The sequence below is a fragment of the Chelonoidis abingdonii genome, chromosome 4 (assembly GCF_003597395.2).
Source record: "Chelonoidis abingdonii isolate Lonesome George chromosome 4, CheloAbing_2.0, whole genome shotgun sequence".
NCBI classification, from domain to species: Eukaryota; Metazoa; Chordata; order Testudines; family Testudinidae; genus Chelonoidis; species Chelonoidis abingdonii.
In genome coordinates this window covers 19,377,443-19,396,085 of record NC_133772.1, presented here as the reverse complement: position 1 = coordinate 19,396,085, position 18,643 = coordinate 19,377,443, and the positions used below count along the sequence as shown (strand labels likewise).

At 49.4% G+C, this 18,643-nt stretch overlaps 1 protein-coding gene across 2 annotated transcripts in view; it reads left to right on the top strand.

The window, feature by feature from the left end:
- Window positions 1-2,259: 2,259 nt before the first annotated feature.
- Window positions 2,260-18,643, top strand: part of SPDEF (SAM pointed domain containing ETS transcription factor) — a 28,282-nt gene continuing 11,898 nt past the window's right edge. The window contains exon 1 of one of the 2 annotated variants that reach the window (XM_032792644.2): window positions 2,260-2,622. Coding sequence is in view for 1 of the 2 variants with exons in the window: in XM_075064920.1 (XP_074921021.1) it covers window positions 3,834-3,942 (109 nt within the window). In the remaining variant the exon portion in view is untranslated. Of the gene's footprint in view, window positions 2,623-3,833; window positions 3,943-18,643 lie in introns of those variants that run through there. The other variant, XM_075064920.1, reaches the window with a different exon arrangement.

The following is an 18,643-nucleotide window of genomic DNA, read 5'->3' as shown; positions in this document are numbered from 1 at the left end:
GTGATCAGACAGCAAATGTGAAAAATCGGGACGGAGGTATTAGGAGCCTATATAAGAAAAAGATCCCAAAATTGGCACTGTCCTTATAAAATCGGGACATCTGGTCACCCTAACCACATGTGTTGGTGCCTACATCTGGCCTTGCTTTTATTTTCCTGGATGTTGGTCTGTATCTACACACATGTACATGTGTAAGTATGTACACGTGTGTATGTACATGTGTACGTACTTGCACTTGTTTGTATCTGAACCTTGGTGTTTGCACATATGGGCCTGTTCTTACATAGATTTGGATTTGTGTGTCATTGTTCTCATATACGCACCGATCTGTAGTTTATATGGATCTGCATATTTATATATTCTATGGATGTTTCTGTTTGTGTCCTTATGGATCTCTCCGTGTGCATATGAATGTGCTGTGTATGACCTTTGCATGTGCATGAATATGTGGGCCTGTCTGTATACATGGAACCCTGGGGTTGGTTATAGATGGACTTGCTTGCTTGTGTGAATCCAGGTATAGGGCTATACTTGCTTGTAAGTGTATGTAAGGATTTGTCTGTATCTGGCCCTTGATATGTGGCCTGAGCTTTTGTACACGTGGACCTGTTTACACATGCAGTTGTACTTGTGTCTGTGTGTAGCAGCTCTAAGTGTCTGTACGGCTCGTGTATGTCTGCGTGCATAGCCTCTGTGTCTGGGTACACTGGGTGTCCGTGCATGTGCAAATAATTTGTGCTCACCTGGCGTGTGCCATGCATACCTTTGTTTGATGTGACAGCCCACGAGGCGAGCGCTTCTTGTGACTAGGATGAGGGGAGGTGCGCGTTCAAGGATGTAAACAAACATCTGTGAGCCTATCAGCCGTGTGTGCCCTGCAGTGCTTATCATTCGCAGAGCCTCCGCGCTGGCTGGCTGGACAGTTACTAGGGATGGAACTTGCATCAGCTTGAAGAAGCAAAGATGGAGCCATGCTTGGAAAGCAGGGCTCCGATAAAAGCTTGGGTGAGTGGGAGCAGGGAGCTAAGACTTCTGCACTCATGATCCTGAGAATTGGTTAGAAGGATGTGGGATGCTGCCGGTAAGTGCAATAGAAGGGCCAATGCCAATCCAGACATCTCTGCCCCTGGTGTCTGGGCTGAATTGCAATATAGCTACATACGTCCTGCCAAGCTAATGTTTCCTTGTGGTTTCTGCTGGATGCAGTGGGCCTGAGTTACCTCTCGCCACTTGGCTTGATTCCTCTGGCTTTTGCAGAGTTACTTTTGACTTGCCCTGGTGTGGGAGACTCGGACCCAGTATTCATCTTCGCTCCCTGGCCCTATCCTGTCAATCAGCTGTCAAACTCTGTCCCATATGCAGCAGCATTTCAGTAGGTGAAGAGCTAAGGAGGGATGATACTATAGACATGCAGTGTATGATTGCTGATTACCATTTACCCCTTAGCAGCAGGCCCGGTCACGTCACGCACCGGAGTAGGGCTCTGTAGTGCTGCGGACACTTGAGTTGATTAAGAGGTGGCTGGAGCAGCCTTAATTCTGAATTTGCTGCCATTCATCTTGGGCCCCTCAGCATCTGTTGTGCGTGGATAGATTTATTGCGATTTGTAGCTCATGTTCCAGAGAAAGAACTGGTCCCATGAGACCGGAAGGGGAGTGGATCTATGTGAAGAGGAGCCAACAGAACTGGAGGAGATGGTTCTGCACCAAAGAGTGCAACAGAGCTAGAGGAGACTTTTAGGGTTAGAGGCTCCAATTGAGTCAGGAGAAGGGGCTCTGTATCTCACCTAGCTGGGCAGCACTGACTCCATGGCACCAGTGGGGTGTTGGTGCTCTCACAACAGTGCATGGCCTCCCTTCCAAGCTGCCCACGTGATCTAGGGGTATGTAGCAAGGAAACTTCTTATCTCCCTTCCACGCCAGCCTACCAGGACCCTGGGTCTCCTCTCTTGAACAGTGCTGGCAGCCAGGGTCCATCGTATGGGCAGCGGTTCTGAAGGGGTTAAAGGTTAGATGGGCAAGGCAGTGGTGTTGTGGGGAAGGTGGGCAAGGGGAGACAGGGAAAGATTCTCGGCTCTGAGTCCCAACAAGGGCATGTGCATGAAGGATCATCCCCCTAAAGGGTTAACCCTGGGCTAGGATATTCAAACACCTCCAGCTGAGGTAAGCACACTGCTTGTTTGTTCAGGTAAATAAGGAAGGAATTAGATATAATGGGCAAAGGAGGCATTTGCTGAACACTTGCATTCTAGCGCTCAGCGTCAGGGTACATACCTAGAAACAGGAGACTTTTTAGCTGAGTGCATTTCTCCATAGCCCACCGCTTCTTTCCCACGCCTCCTCCATCCGGTGGAGGTCTCTTCTGGTGGCACTCCTCAGAGGGCTGATGCTTCTTGGCACATTTGGCCTCCTGCAAACAGTGTCCGGGTGAGTGACGCAGGGACAGGGCTCTCATCCCACCCCCCTGCCCAGCACTCCCCAAGAGCCAAATCTTGCACCCCCAAACCGCCTCTGTCCCCTCCCCATGCCTGCCTGAGACGCTGAAGGGAAGAGGAAGAACTTTTCTAACCTTTCTGGATCGATGCTACAGCTGAGAACCAGCACATCTCTGCACACCTAACGAGTAAGTCCGGCTAAGATAGTCTTGCTTCAGTGTTCCGTCTGACTTACCCTCCACGGTTTTGGACCCTAAGATCTCCTAGGTCTGTTCCATCTCTGCTCTGATCCAGCCCCTGCTCTCTTGTCTCCTGTCCTGTGTCATCTGAGGTCAGTGGGCTGATTCTGTGATGTGGTCACCTGGCTTTTTCTCCCCCTTGTTTTGAATGACCTGGTGAAATATCTGGGGTGGTTCTGAGATATTTCCAGGTTATTCCAAAACTTCCTACTTCAGGATTTCTTGCACCTTCCTCTGAAGCAGCTGGGATCAGCCTCTCCTCGGGAAAATATATTGATCCAATAGATGCCTCCTACAATCCTAGGAGGGAAATATCCAAAACCACAAATGGGAATTAGAAGGAGTTGGGTACTGAAAGTCGATGGGAGTCGGCACCTAATTCTCATTGGTGCCTTTGGAAATCCCCCCCCAGAGCTTTGACTGAGGGGTTGGGGGTGGGGGTCAGGACCCCTGGGTTCTGTATCTAGCTGTGTTGCTATATGACCACTGACTTAAAAAAAAACCTTGTGCCTCAGTTTACCCAGCTATGAAATTTAGACAATAACGCTTGTGTCTGGGAATATGCGAGGGCTTAATTGATATAATTATGTGCATTGATTAAATAAGTGCCCTTGGAGAACCTTGGGTAGATGATCTATAGAACAGTTAAATATTGTTAGATACCTGGCTATATAAATAATGACAATTGTTGGTATACAGATCGCCAGGTTTCAGTGACTGGCTTAGCTAAGCTGGGCATGCAAAGGGCTGGGGGTGTAATTGCAAAAGGACAGTAGGTGCTGTTAACCCTTTTAATCAGACTGCTTGTGTCTCAGGCCTGCCCTTCACGTTTTTCAGTGCCAAAGGCAAATTGGCTCTGTGTCTGATTTTTATGGTTATGGTCGGTTAGTGAAACACAAATGACACCTCTGATGCCAAATCCCTTACAATGCCGGCTTTCTCATGGGCAGGCGTCCCTGCGGGGCAAGCGTCTCTGCGGGGCAAGCGACTTGCAGGGGGAGGCATGTGCTGATATAAATAGGGGCTCTCCGGATTTTGATGGGGATCACCAAGCTCCACCGCTCCCCTGGGACACACACACAGGTCGGTGCTTAATTAAGATGGTCAGTTTGCCACTTCCCTCCCCTCTCTGCTGTTCATCTCCCAGTGGGAATGGAGAGATGGCAGGGGGAGAGGGCGGCTTGACCTGGGCCACAGAGATCTGTGTGGACATCAAAGACGGCACTGAACAGGGGCTCCGTCACCCAAGAATCTCTGCATCAGGTGCAGGTAAATGAGCGGGGATCTGTGTATTTGCTGTCGTTGGAGGGGGCGGGGCAGGAACACTGATCTGTGCTCTCTCTTTAATACCCCAACGATAACTTGTAGAAAAGTCAGCTAGGAAGAGAATTGCCCAGGAGGAAGCTTGTCAGCAAGGTTCAGTGGAAGGACAGAAGAGAAAAGGAAAATCTTTTCTCAAAGTCCTAAATGCAATAGCCCCTAGACATATTTCCCTACCATCCTTAATAGACCTGTGCCTCCCTGTCAGTCAGTGGAGTTTGCATCAGAGATCAATATGGCACATTGACACCAAAGCTTTCAGGGCACAAAGGAGGGATGCAGCTGTGATCATTTCTTAGGAAAAGGAGAGAATGGGAGGGAACTAGACTGGATTCTATATCCTGAGATTCCCATCCCCCCTGCCTCCCTGAAGTGGAGGAAACCTAGACAAGACATACAGTAACAGTACTCCACTGCTGAAATCAGTACAATTGGCATGTCTATTGTCCAGGCTCTTCCCATGTCCAGGAGATGCACTGAATGAACAGGACAGATCTGGATCACTGAAGTCTGTGAGGCTACAGTGTTTGAGGGACCCCCGAACCTCACAGTACATTGTTGGTATGGTACTGGCCCATGTCAGTTTTGTGCTGTCTGGGAGGTGACCCCACAGCCCTGGGGGTACAGGATGCTGTTTGATCGTGTATGCAGCTTATTCCACCCCGGAGCATAAAGCCAGGCCTAGCATGCCTCGCACTCCTGTTCTCAATTCAGCATGCTCAGAACCTCCCTGGATCCAGAACCAGGGACAGCTCTCAAATGAAGAGCTTCTGAGTCCTTGCTCTGAAAATCACGGGCCAAATTCTGCCCCGGGTCCCCCCCTCAAGCAGCCTCAAAGAGAGGGAGTTTGTCCATGTGTGTGAGAGAGACGGATGGATTTTTACAGACTGTGCTGAACCCTCTGCCACCCAGGTCCCTTCAAGGTAATTCAAGATAAGCACCCCAAAATGGAGGTGCCTGGAATCACTAATCACTTTGCTCTGAGCTGCCTTCTGTGAGGTTGTCCTGGGTTGGTTTACTGTGGCCTTTTCTCCCTTAGCCCTGTTTGGTTACAGGAACACCTAGAATCCACTTTCATAGTTAATCTGATGGTCCCCAATAAAACCATCTCATTTCCTCGTTGCCACCAGATGTCTGGCTTGCAGAGCAAACAGGCTGGTAATCATTTCATACCCAACCTGCTGGACTTTGACAGCCTTCATTTACAGGTACTCCCCATTCACACTCAGATGAAGCTGACTCTGTCCTCAGGCTGATTCCAGTGAATCTGAGGTAACCAGTAGTATTTCTAGAGTGCCTGTCTCCTTGGGACGTCAGGGCCAGTGGTACGATAAGATGGAGATATACCTATCTCATAGAACTGGAAGGGACCTCGAAAGGTCATTGAGTCCAGTGCAGTCTTCTACCTTCACTAGCAGGACCAAGTACTGTCCCTGACAGATTCCCCCCGCTGGGATCTCTAAATGGTCCCCTCAAGGAGTGAGCTCACAACCCTGGGTTTAGCAGGCCAATGCTCAAACTACTGAGCTATCCCCCCCCTGCCATTCTGGTAACCCCACGCTCTTGTCAGACAGGGGTCTGGAGCACATGTCCAGCACAAGGTGAGAAGAAAGGGACTGAGAGACAACCTCAAAGTCAGTTGTTGAGGAGCAGCAGGATAAAGCAGGGATTATTGTACTCCATTGGGAATGGTGATCTGGCCTGACTGAGCTTTCCTGGCCCTTGGATTTGTGGGAGCCAGTGTCAGGTAAAATGTGAAGGGGTCTCCAGCTGATTCTCCCACATGGGTGCTTTGGCGACTTGTCATCCTTATTTGGGGGAGAGGGCTTATCTGGGATGAGGATGGAGACTGTGGAAGAAGTGGGGTCCTCTTTCTGGGAGGCTGGAGGGAGCTGTATAGATAGGGGAAGATGAAGAGCCGGGATGGATCCAAACAAAGACTCAAGTTCCAAACAAACCCAGACTCGAAGGGCAGATTGAATCCATACTGAGCAGCTGAACCAAAACCCTGGATCCAAGCAGGACGTTTTACAGACAGCAGGGGTGTGATTGCTGATGCACCCGAGGACCCTGCCCACTAGGGGCTCCGTAGTGCAACCTCCTGTGGAGGTGGCATAGCCACCACAGGACCAGAGCCAAGGCCTGAGATTGGAGAGAGCTAAGGCTGGCTGTTGTTGCAAAAGTTTAGAAGAGCAAAGGCTGCTGTAGAGAGGACAGCTGAGCCAGTCACTGGGTCTTTGGAGAACTCCTGCTGAGAGGTCGGGGGAGGGAGGGTCAGGGGAGTGGGGAAGGATAATTTAAGAGGTGAGCTTTGGGAGGTGAGCGTGGACATGGGGAGAACTTGCACAATAGGTGGAAATTTGAGTCTTCCCCGGGATGTTCATTTGCAAATCTTTCCAGGCCAAGGTTTGCAGGCTCGAGTTGCAGGCGAGTTTTGCAAAAGCTTCTGCCTCTCTTGGTCCTTAGCTGACCTGAGTCTCTGGGCTTCAGAGGCCTTGTGTCATTGCTCCCAGGTTAGATGCTTTTGCTTCTCTGACCAGCTGGTCCCAACTGGGGAGGGAATGCGTGGGAGACGCAGGCAGGGCCAAGCAGATCAGCCCTCAGCTCTCTCCCCCGGGACTCTTACGACCGGGCATGAGGCCAGCCTTGGGGGCTGCTGAACCAGTTAACAATGGTGACACCTGCAAATCCACCCCTGAAATTGGGAATCATTGAGATCTCTGTGGCCTGCCAGATCCCTTGGGCTCACGGCATGGTGCAGGCTCAGAGAGCTGGGGCACTGGCCTATGTGATATGCAGAGAGTCTTGAAATTGGGTCTTCCAGCGTTGCCAGTGTTGTTTTTTTCAAAAATCCGGGATGTGCCTGCTGGGGGCAGGGGCGCTGGGCCAACTTTGAGTGGTGTCGCAACCTTGCATGCCAGGTCACACCACCAGCAGCCTCTGTCACATTCTAAATTGGTCTGGGATGCCTTTGATCCTGTATTGCAGCTGGGGGTAAGAGCCACTGGAGTGGCCTGGAATAAAAGGCGTCCTGGCCTCGGGGGCAGCTCTAGACATTTTGCCACCCCAAGCACGGTGGCATTTTGCGGGGGGCGCTCTGCCGGTCGCCGGTCCCGCGGCTCTGGTGGACCTCCCGCAGGTGTGCCTGCAGAGGGTCTGCCGGTCCCACGACTCCACCAAAGCCACGGGACCAGCGGACCCTCCGCAGGCATGCCACCAAAGGCAGCCTGCCTGCCACCCTCCCGGCGACCGGCAGAGCGCCCCCCATGGCATGCTGCCCCAAGCACGCGCTTAGCGTGCTGAAGCCTGGAGCCACCCCTGCCTGGGCTGATTTAGTAAGGGACAGGCGATCTTTTATTTAAAGAAGGGATGTCCCTTATAAGGTCTGGTGGTAACCCTAGGCTCCTTCTGCCCTCCGCCAGCCCCCCTGCCAAATGCTCCACTCCATGGAGATGGCCTCAGATGTCTCCCCCTGGGGTAGGGGGTGGACAAGAGGAAAACTGTCAGGCCCTCATGAATCCTGACATCTCCACTGGGGTGCACTAATTCTTGGGGTGCTGGGGCTAAAACTCTGGTCCTTCAGCACAGCCCTCAGCCTCTTGAGTTGCAGCAGGTCCCGTCTGAGCTGGGGGTTAGTGACAGGCCCTCGATCAGCCCAGACACTAGAGGGTGTCGTTATGCACCCATAGGGCCAGGTTGTTACAACTGGCACCTGCTAGGCCTCCTAATCTCTCCCCCAATGCCCCCCAATCTGGCTGAGGCTTGGGCAGTATGTAGGCACTGCAAGCTGCATTAGTTGGCTCCACGGCTAAGGGAGATGGGTGCCTTGCCAGAGAGAGGGTGCACCAGATGGAGAGGGTGAAGAGTCCTCCTCCCTGTGCAGGGGGGTGGGCTTTCTGGAGTGCAGGGACCACTCCCTCCTAGTGCCTCCTAGAGGCGGCAGACAGCTGCACTGCCTCCTCTGCATGGCTCCGCAGAGCAAGCTGGCTGCTTCGGGAAGTGCACGGTGCAATGTGTGTGCTTACCCAGAGATCCTCGTTGTCACCCGGCGCTCCCCCCGCAGCAGCCCTGCACTGGCGCCAATGAAGGGCTGTGCCTTAATGGGACTATGGGGTCCCAGCCCTGCCTCTCTCCTGCCCTGTGGGAACAGCTCATAGAGGGGATCAGCTGGAGAATGGGGCTTGGAATCCCCCTGCTGGCAGGGCTGCTTCCTCGCTCCCTGCTGCAACTGGGTCATAAATTGGACTGTTAGCCTCTGGGTACAGGAGGAAACATGCCCGGAACCTGCCTTTGTCATGTGGCCCTTCCCAGGCAGCACAAGGAAACTTGGCACAAGGAGAGAAAGCTCCGGCTGCCCCATCACTCATATTATTACTATGCAAAGCAGTTCAGCTGATGTTCTTTGGAGCCTGATGCCTTGAGGCATCCTCCCCATTGATACAGTTACCTACCTCATGCTCTCACTGGCCTGCCCCCCACAGGCAGTTGTTCCTCCGTCTCCCTTTAGCCCTCTGAGGATGAAGTCTTGGGTGCTCTCCGGAGCTGAGCCATTGGGCCAGCGCTGAGGATGCAGGAAGGTAGGATGGATCTCCAAAGGCCACATTAGGAGGGCTGGTAACTTTGTCCTGTTCCCTTTGGGCACAGAGAGAAAGAAGGAGCTAGTAATATTTTTTTCATATATAATTGTTTTGTTTTTTTTAGTGGGAGGCAGTGTTTGTCTTCTGCTTAAACCATCAGATCGAAAAGCCGGACTCCTGGGTTCCTGACTTAGGCATTCACTCCTTGTGTGACTTTGGGCGAGTCACTTAAAAGCTCTGTGCCTTGGTTTCCCCTTCTGCAAAATGGGCATAATAACCTTTGCCAAGTACTTTGAGATCCATAGATGAAAAGTGCCACCAATTGTTAAATATTATTTTTAGCCTTTGTGATGTGTTTGCTGAGTTCCTTTCCGAAGTCTCCTAGTTTAAAAAACAAAAAAACTCTCAATAGGAGCAGCCTATTAACACTCTCCTATGCTATGGGGGCTTCAGACATGTTCCAACAACATCCATAAATTTGGATAGTTTAATCCAAAGCTTCTCTGTACCCACTGGGTTTGCAGGATTGGGCTGGAAAACTAGGAAGAATGGGCTCCCTTGTGAAATTTCTGGGGATCTTCCCTCTTGCTGGGGCTCAAAATGCGGAGGAAACAGCCTTTAGTCTATAAGGTGCCACAGGACTTTTTGTTGCTTTCTTCCTCATGATTTTCCAGGGAGTCAGCTTATGTTCCTGACTGGAACCCAAAATACAGAGCAAGCATAGGGATGAAAGAACTGGGGGGTGGGCAGGGGAGGAAGAAATGTAGTTTGGTCTAAGATTCAGGCTCAGTCTGATTTTATCCACTTTGGTTTGTCTGACAGTGGCATAAACCTGCTTCTTCCAAAAGCGTTTATGGATGCTGGAAAGAGACAGCAGCGTTAAAGACCACTTTGGCTCCCTTAGTCTCACATGGGCTGCTAAAATACTCCAGGTTCTTCTCCAGTGTGCGGTCTCTTCTCTTTCATTGTCTGAGAGGTCTAAAACTTCCTGCTACAGGAGGGTCGGAGACACAGAACTGGAACCTGGCTTTGGAACATTCTCTGATTTCTGGGCTGTTGTTAGTTTGGGGCCAGCTTCAATGAAGACGAGAGAGAGCCTAGGGAAACCAACAAGTTTTCTGTGAAACTCCAAATCTTGTAGAGGTTTCCTACAATCCCACATGTTCCCAGGCCTCCCACTCCCCTGCTTAACGCTTCTGCCTGTTTGCATGCAGTCGACAACAGTTGGGAGTGCTATCTGAGCTTGCCCTAACCTAACCTGTTCTGCTGCGGATTTAATTTTAATTAATAAGCTCATTGTTTAAAGTAGGTTTGTTCTTTGCTTTCAAAGGGCTTGATCCCAAGTCTGTTGAAGTCAATATCAAAGATCCCATTGACTCATCGGAGGAGGATCATCATTATACAAATAATACCTACCTCTTAGTCATACAGAGATCTCAAAGCACTTTACAAAGAAGGTCTGTACCATTCTCCCCACTTCACAGAGGGAGAAACAGAAACCCCGGGAGTGAAGTGACTTGCCCAAGTGGCTGAGCTGTGAACAGAACCCAGTCTACTGAGTCCCAGTATAGTGCTCTGTCCACTATGTCACACTACCTCCCCTAGGCCTTATGCGTATTGATGTTCTGCATGGAGCTGGACCTGCAGCGCACCGTTCAGATCCAAATTTCCCCCAAAAGATTATAAGAGCTTAGATGTGAGCATCTCTCTGAGAGCCACAGTCCAGCTTTTGTTAAAGTGAATGCTAAAACTCCCATTGGCTCATTCAGCAGACACTCCCAAAAGCAATCAGGCAAAATGTTTGGAAACAATTTGGCACTAGCTGTGCCACAACCTAAGTCCTCCTGCCTCCTGGGGGCGCCATTTCCTATTTGAGCAGGAGAGCTGAGTGAGTGAGAGGGAAGTGTTCATTCCTTGTGGGTTTCCAGCCAGGTGAATGAGAAGCAGAGTGTTGCTGGTGTCCCAGCCAAAAGTCAGGCTGAGCATTACATGCAAAAATCACATGATTTTTCTTCGGCTTTGTTGCCTCCCACCCTGCAATTGGCTGGTGCCCTTCTTCAAAGCAGCCATGCTTGCGTGCCCCTGATTAGTAGCCCCATGGATGTATGACATGCCAGCTGTTGTACATTCTCATCTAGCTGGGTTTTGCTTAGTAGGGGGCTGCACCTGGGTTCTCTCTGCAGGCTCAGGAGTCTCAGCAAAGCTCTCTGAGCCTTGTGAGTAAGAATGGTGTTTGTAGCCTCCAAACCAGATTAGTTTCCCCTGCTTTGGAGCTTTGTCTTTGCAAACATTTTGCACAGCATTAGTCCCTGCTGTAGGGTTCGGTTTAGGAACCATCCCTGCTCCTGGGCTACCAGAGCTAAACTTTGCATCTAGAATCTTAGTGCACTGACATTTCCAGTGGTATCGCATCAACTGGAATATCCCACCGCTGCCTCATTCTTTCTTTAGTCAGTTATTCATTAATGCTTTTATATAGTGAGCTCCTTAGTTGGAAGGTGCTATAGAGGGGTAAAAAGGTCCCACCCCATCCCAAAGTCCTTATGCAGGCAAAACTCCCAATGAAGTCAACGAGAAGGGGGAATCTCTTATTCTCAGTCTTGCTACAGCTTTTCTCTGCTGGCAGAGACCTTCCACTCCCTCCATACTGATGGAGGGTGGATTGAAGGTGATGGTGATGGGAGTGTGTGTGTGTGTGTGTGTGTGTGTGTGTGTGAAGAGGGACACTTTTTGGTGCAAGAGCTTTCTACTGAATTTTTTCTGCAATGGTTTGGAAAAAATGGAGGCCTGTGTTTTAAGCTATATGCAGTTGTCATGTGGGATCTTTCTTCCTATCAAAGGCACACATCACATTAGAGTTAATGGGAATTACATGGGCATATCAGAGGAGAATGAGGGTACAGCTGGAACTCACCTGCGCATGGCTAGGCTGATGTCATCAACATGATAAACAGCTTGCAGGTTTTTCTTTTAACACCATTTAAAATCTATTTCACACGTTAAGGTGTGAGTCTGTTTGTCAAATGACTGTGGAAAAATGGCCCCTCCTTTCCCACAGATCAGCTCTTGGTATATATTTAGAGCCAGAGCTGATGAACCTACTTTACCATATTAAACACCTGTTAGCCCTGCCACACTGGCACAGCTAAGAGTGAGCAAGCTGGAGTCAACTCCTCATGCACCTTCATCTCCCGTTTGCAAAATTCCCATATTAGAGTTAATTGGCTCACCTGTGCACACCCAATGATGGCAAAGGGGTTTGCACTGATGTCAGAGAAAGCAGAATTTGATCTGCAGACCCTTCATGCCTCTTGTGACACATGAGAAGGAAATACCCCAGCTTGACTCTCAGATCCAAGGGCTGGCAGTTGCAAACAATGGGACAGATGCAGATCAGTGTAGGTTCCTGTAGCCAAGAGAACTATGCTGGTTTATACTAGCTGGAGATCTGGCCCAGGACTTTCTACTTGTAAATGGAGCCCAGTTGGTCTGGAGATACTGAGAAGCAAGTCAGAATCCCTGTGATGCAATTTTTACACTGATTTTTTTTTTTTTTTTTTTTTTACAGTGACACTTTAAGTTGTGGTTCTGATCTTCCCCCAGCTCTTGTAGAGTTTGCCAAACAGCTGAGGTGGAACCTACCTGTCTGCAGGTAATAAAGAAAGGAAATACTAAAGAGCCAGGGGAATTGTTTAGGGTAATAAAAGGGATCATTAGATCCAACTGAGGCTATGCCTACCCTTAAAACGCTACAGTGGCATGTTAGGGCTTTCCACATACTTCAAGCTTTCTGCGCTAGGGAAAGAAACCAAAAATTGTTGTCAGGGCAGCAGCTCGAGCTCAGAAACCCTCAGGCCTTGAAGGATTTTTATAACTTGGTGACAGTTGTTTGTTTTTAAAGGTTGTAAGAGTTAATGCCTTAATTGTTTCCTTTCTTGCCTGGATACTTGAATCAGCCGTGGCAAAGTTCTTCTCTTAGAGAGTGTAACTGTAAGGGAAAGAGGAGCAGAAGAAGAGGAAAAGGAAATAGAAAAGAGAGAGTTAAAATAGAGACATATTTGAGTGCCACATACCAGTGCTCCCCGATGGGGTCATGGTGACCTCTGTAGTTAACATGCTGGAACCATTTGGTCAAAGGAATGGTCCCAGCTGAGACTCTCTTTAAACTTTCATTACAAGTGCCTAATGCACCGAGCCCTGATGCCCATTTATTGTCACAGGGCTTGTCTACTTGGCCAATGACTTGCCCAGCAAGCCAGGGTGTGAATCTGTTGTCAGATCCCCTGTGGACACTGCTACACATAGGTGGCAGGTGGCTAGGCTAGAGGGGGACTCAGCTCCCCAGTTTTGACTGAGCCATCCTGTGTACATGCCCGGCTCAGGAGGCAAACCCCCACATACTAGCACTGGTTCTCATTGAGCTACTATGAGCATAAGTAGCTGTGGTAGCATGGGTCATGGCAGCAGATTCATGGTATATGGTGCTGGTTTCAGAAGGGGTTGGACTCCAACAGCTAATCTGTGCCTTGCAATGATGCCCATACACCTCTTTTAGCTCAGCAAGCTAACTGTGCTGTGAGGCACTCAGATACTACAGTGACAGGAGACAGATAATTACCGGACGTAGCTGAGGAGGGTGGTCCTGGGCTGATAGTGCTCTCTCCAAGTTTGTTAGAATTTACACTGGAATTTATCTAGGGAGTGCAGTGGCCTTTGGGTTCCCTACCATAGTCTTTTGCTGTATGAACTCTGGGCCAAACCCGAGAATTGCCTTTGACACCGGTGGGTGGGGGACAGACTTGGCACTGATCTAAAGATCTCTCCAAGGTGCTGGGGCAGAGGACAAGGAAGCAGAAAGAACCACACCCTTTTTGCGATTAACAACTGTTTGCTCATGCCCTGTGCTTGAATGCTATCTCTGCAGCTGCTTGGCTGGGAGAAATTAGAGGGGTGGAGGAAAAAACCCACCCCACATTAGCTGCAGAGCTAACTTCTAGCATTAAATAGAGGTCGAGATCTCCGAGGCTAAAGAGATGTGTGAGGCTGGAGGAAGGGGAAAGGGATAATGCAAATGAGGGAGGAGCAATGAGTGAATAAATGCAAGGAGGAAAAGGCAGTAAGGGACAGAGGGGAGATGAGATGAGATGAAAGCAAACAAACCAAGGAAAGAGAGAGCATGGCCTTAAATTACAAATCCTGGGCCCCGTTTTCAGACACAGGGCATAACTTGACATAGCTTTATAGACTACATTAACATTGACTCCATTGTACATTAGCTGGGCATCTGTCATTGACCTCGAAGGAGCTTCGCTGATGTATTCCAGTTGGGGGGTTCTTCACCCTTATATCAATATATACAAGCTGACTGAGGAGCCCTGATCTGCAAACCCAGCCTCCGTGTGACACCCTGTCCTTGGAAGCAGGGCTGCGGTTTGACATCTTGGGTAGATGCTGTTCAGGAGTGGACGTGCGAGAGGAAAGTTGAGCTTTCCCCACAGTTGGTCCCCCCTCCTCCTGTTGTTTCTCTCTTGCTTAAAGCGGCTTCTCAGAGTAAATACTTCCCCACCTAGCCCATAAAGGCCTCAGCAGCAGCCTCCTGGATGCCAAAGCCAGAGAAAATCAAACAAAGGTCCCCACCCTTAGAGTACAGCACATTTTGTCAGATGATTACTTAGGCTTTTCTCTCCCACAGCCCAAAGGTTCTGCTCCTGGCCAGGTTCTGTTTCCCAGGGGCTCTGGCCTACAATTTCCCAGCCAGGGGTGGTGGGGTGGGGTGGGGTGGAAGGAAAGGGCAGGGCTGATTAGTTAGAAGTTTCACCTTCTTTCTTTGTCCTCTGTCCCCAAACTTGGCAATGTCTCTTGGGCCCTAGAGCCTCCATTTGGCACCAGCTGTGCTGGTTTTGCCTCAATCTATCTGTCTGTTTGATGTGCGGCTGCTAGCATGAATATTGTGACTGCTGGGCAGTAATTGGGTGTGCGTTTCTGCAGTGGCTCTTGCATCAGAGACTTTATAATGGTTTAGAGAACAGGGCTCCTTGCACCTCCCTTACATACACAGATGTAGGTACATGTCCCTCCTAGCACTCCTGATCTCCTTTCTTGTAGCACCCAGCACTGTTACAGGGATCTGTTGGCCAGGTCCTCTGCTGGTGTCAATCAGCATCATGCCATTGACTTCAATGGAGATACAGCAGCTGGAGATCTGGCCCCAGTGACTTTGGGGTAGTAAGTAAAACTGCATTATGGGATAGAATGGGGGGGTATGGCTGAGCTGCTGCAGCTGCAAATGCTTTGTGTACATGGAGGAGTGAGAACTGCTGCAGACTGCAACCAGTTTAGCCAGACCTGAGGGATAGACTTTGCCCTGGTTGTGGCAACCCAGGCTTGCAAGATGTCTGGGACAGCTGCTGTGCGTGAATGCAAGTTGTTGCAGGCACCAAGTGCACCAAATGCTGTTTTGCTGAGGGCCTGGAGAGAACTTGGGCAGAGAAGCTTGGAATTAGGAAGGGGAAGATAGAGATCCAGGGGAAGGTCCCAAGAGACACACAGGCCACAGGAGTCTGGTCTGCCATTGTTCCAGAGCCCAGGGACATAACTGCATGCACTTTCTTTCTTTATTTAGCCCTCTGCTTGTGGGGAAGGTGGTGCTGGGATCTAATCCCGCTTCCAAGGAGCACCACATCATCTCGGGTTTGCAAAGGGCTTTCTCGGGGCTAGGGCCTCGCAAGCTGTTACCAGCTTCCCTTTTGTGCAGGGAGCAGCATGGGGCTGGATTTAAGGCTGATCTGTTAAAGTCTTAGTCTAATCCAGAGCAAATAAACCAGAGGTATGGAATTGAGCAGCATCTCTCAGGGAAACCTGTTGCCTCTTGGGAGGCATGGGGCCCCTAGCTAGGGACTCCTCAGTTCTGGCCTCCGGAGCATCAGAGAAAATTCAGTATTTGCTGGGCAGCAGGGGGGTTAGCACCTGCTCTGCGGAGGATCACCTTACTGGGTGCCTGATCGGAAAGGTCAAGCCTGTTTCCGGGGCCTCTGTGACATTCTGTCATCTTTCTAAAAGTCTCCTTTCTGAGAAAAATTCACCACTTAAGGACAGCCTAGTATTTCTGTATTCCTCAGGGCTATTGATTATTAAAATCTATAGGGCCAGATCCCCCACCTGACACACATCAGCATAGCTCCATTGCCCGTCCATGAGCCAGGGCAGTTGATGCCAGCTGGGGATCTAATTCTGTGTGGGTATGTGATTGCGCTGTGTAAATATGTGTGTGGGGATATTTGCATGGGGGGTGTGTGTGTGTGTGTATCTGTTTATCTATATGTGCTAGGGACTTACCTGGGCCCCTGTGATCGTAATACCCGAGCACCTCACAAACCTGTGTGTATATGGTATGCACAGGAGCAGAAGCTCTTCGTATAGTCAGCCTTTTCCTGCTTGTTAGTTGCTTCAGCACTGTTACAATGCAGCATCTGAGATCTGTGCACAAAAGTAGTTACTGCCTTCAAGGGTTTGATAGTAGCTATATAGTAGGGTTGTCCTTGAATGATGGTTGCAGCATTGCGTGTGAAGGCTAGGGTTGCATGCACTGGGGTTCATACTGTAGACAGGGTTTCTTGTGAGCAGTGGGATCCACACACTTGCTTGTTATCGTAGGGTTGCTTGCGAGCGGCCCAGGCTGTATATAGTTGCTTTTTTCCAATACAAGCACTGAAGCATTTGGAGCCAGGTTTTTCAGAAGAGCCCAGCAGGCTGGGGAGGCCCTTGAATGATGAGTCTTTGGAAAATCCGGCCATTGCTGTGGAATGCCTCCCTTGCACATGGTGTAGGAAGGTGTTTGTTTTCAAAAATGGGGCTTTCAGTTTTGTGCCACAAAAAGCCCTTGGGAAATGTTGGCTTTTTGGGATTCTGAGACCAGAAAAGAGCAGCAAGATGACACAGTGGTCAGTGCACAGGATTTGGCACCAAGACCTCCTGTGGTCTAACCCCAACTCCGCCACTTATTTTGCATGGCTTTGGGCAAGTCATTTAATCTCCTTGTGCCTCAGTTTCCCTATACTCACGGCAGGGGGCCAGGAGTTGACTTCAATGGAGAAATGGTGACTTACAGTAGTGGAGGCCCTGGCCCAAGGATAATAAAACTTCCCTCCCGGGGATAAATGGGGAACCTTTGTGAAGCACACTGGCGATGCAAGGCCCTGGGGAAGTGTTAAGATTGCTGCTGTTAAAATCATTGCAGACTTTGTTCCTGGCTTTGTCTGAAGGATAAGTTTAACTGTAACAATGTAAACCTTCCAGATGTCTAATCCTTCCTCCCACCCCTACCCCTTCCACTGGCAGATCTGTGGTTAATGGGAGTCTAGCTTGCGGCTATTAATGACATTTAATTATCTCTTATTTACCAACCATCACTGACTGCACGGAGTGGACATGGGACCAGCCCATTCGCTAGAAGCAGCAGAATGGAAATGAAATTTTCTTGGCACATGGAAAAATGTACAGAGATAGTAACACGCAGTACAGAACACTTTGGTAAATAACATCTCTCCTACACAAAGGATACGTTCATTTGGCTAGAAGGGCTTGAATAAACTCAGGGGATTCACCGTTTCATCCTTCCTGTTAAAGGAACCCAATGAAGTATCTTCATTGCTATTTTTTTCTTACTGCTTTTTGTTTTATATATATAATACCTACTGGGAAACATCGCACTGAAATCTGCTTACCCACTGACATTTTCCCGTTCTCCATTGTACATTGGTTTATTTATTGGAGGGTCGCTTGTGTGCTGGCCTGCTGCATGGACTGATTTGTTTCTGTAGGGTCTCTTTGGAGCAATGGCCCACAAGTACATACACTGGTTTGTTATTGTAGGGTCACTTGTGTGTGCCGTTATTGCTGTTCATTATTTGTATTACAGGAGTGACCGCCATGGCACCAGTGTTCCAGGTGCTGTACAAACACAGAACAAAAAGGCAGTCCCTGCCCCCAAAGCGCTTACAGTCTGTGATCCGTGTGCACTGGTTTATTTTTGTGGGATCACTTGTGTGTTGAGCTGGATGGTCTGGTTTATTATGGTAGGATTGATTGGCGATACCCGGCTGTGTATACTACTTTGTTATTGTAGGGTCCCTTACGAGCACTGAGTTGCTGTATTTTGAGAAAAAGAGCAGGGAATCATTTGTTGGGGGGGAGAAGGGGGAAAGGTGGAAAATCCCCATACAAAGAAAAGCACCGGCCATGCAAACAGCTGTACAATTGACCCTGACGGTGCCCTTTAAATGGCACACTCATTTCAGAGGGCTCTTTTCTTTAAAGCCTCAGGACTCCTCTCAGGGAACTATCAGGCTTTCTCTTTTGATGGAGACATTTCCTGCAGTTGCCATGGAAATTCAGCAGGCTCCTCCTTTTCTCTGCAGAGTCCAAGGCTCCCTGCATGCAGGAGACAGATGGAACTGGGCTTTTAAACATGTGCTCTGAAAAGAAAAGAACAAGTGCGAAAAGTTCATGCCAACGGGGGTTGAAGGGGTTCGTGGCCAGGAGATATCAGCTGCCATGTGCCCTGTCATCCGATTCATAGATTTCCAAGGCCAGAAGGGACCGATGTGATCATCTAGCTGTTCGCCCATATAACAGACCAAAGAACTGCCCCCACAATACTTCCCAGGGCAGATCTGTTAGAAAAACAGCCAATCTTGATATAAAAATTGTCGGCAATGGAGAATCCACCGTGACCCTTAGGAAATTGTTCCAGGGCTGAATTACTCTCACATTAAAAATGTTTATGCTGTGTTTCCAGTCTAATGGAGACAGCACCAGGGTTTCTGAAGTCAGAGGGTCTCCTCATGGAAGTGACATAAGCAATGGGGTGCCTGCCTTATAACTGAGGCTCAGTCTAATCTCCAGCCACTCTGTGCAGGGTTTTTATACCATGCTCATCTCTGTGGGATCTGTGCTGCCAGAAATGCCAGTGCCTCACCCATTTAGGGTCTGAACTACTGTTGGTGTCCATGGGTTTCAGATCAAGCCCCTAATGATAGGTGATCGCATGATTATGGCATAGTAATCATGTGGGC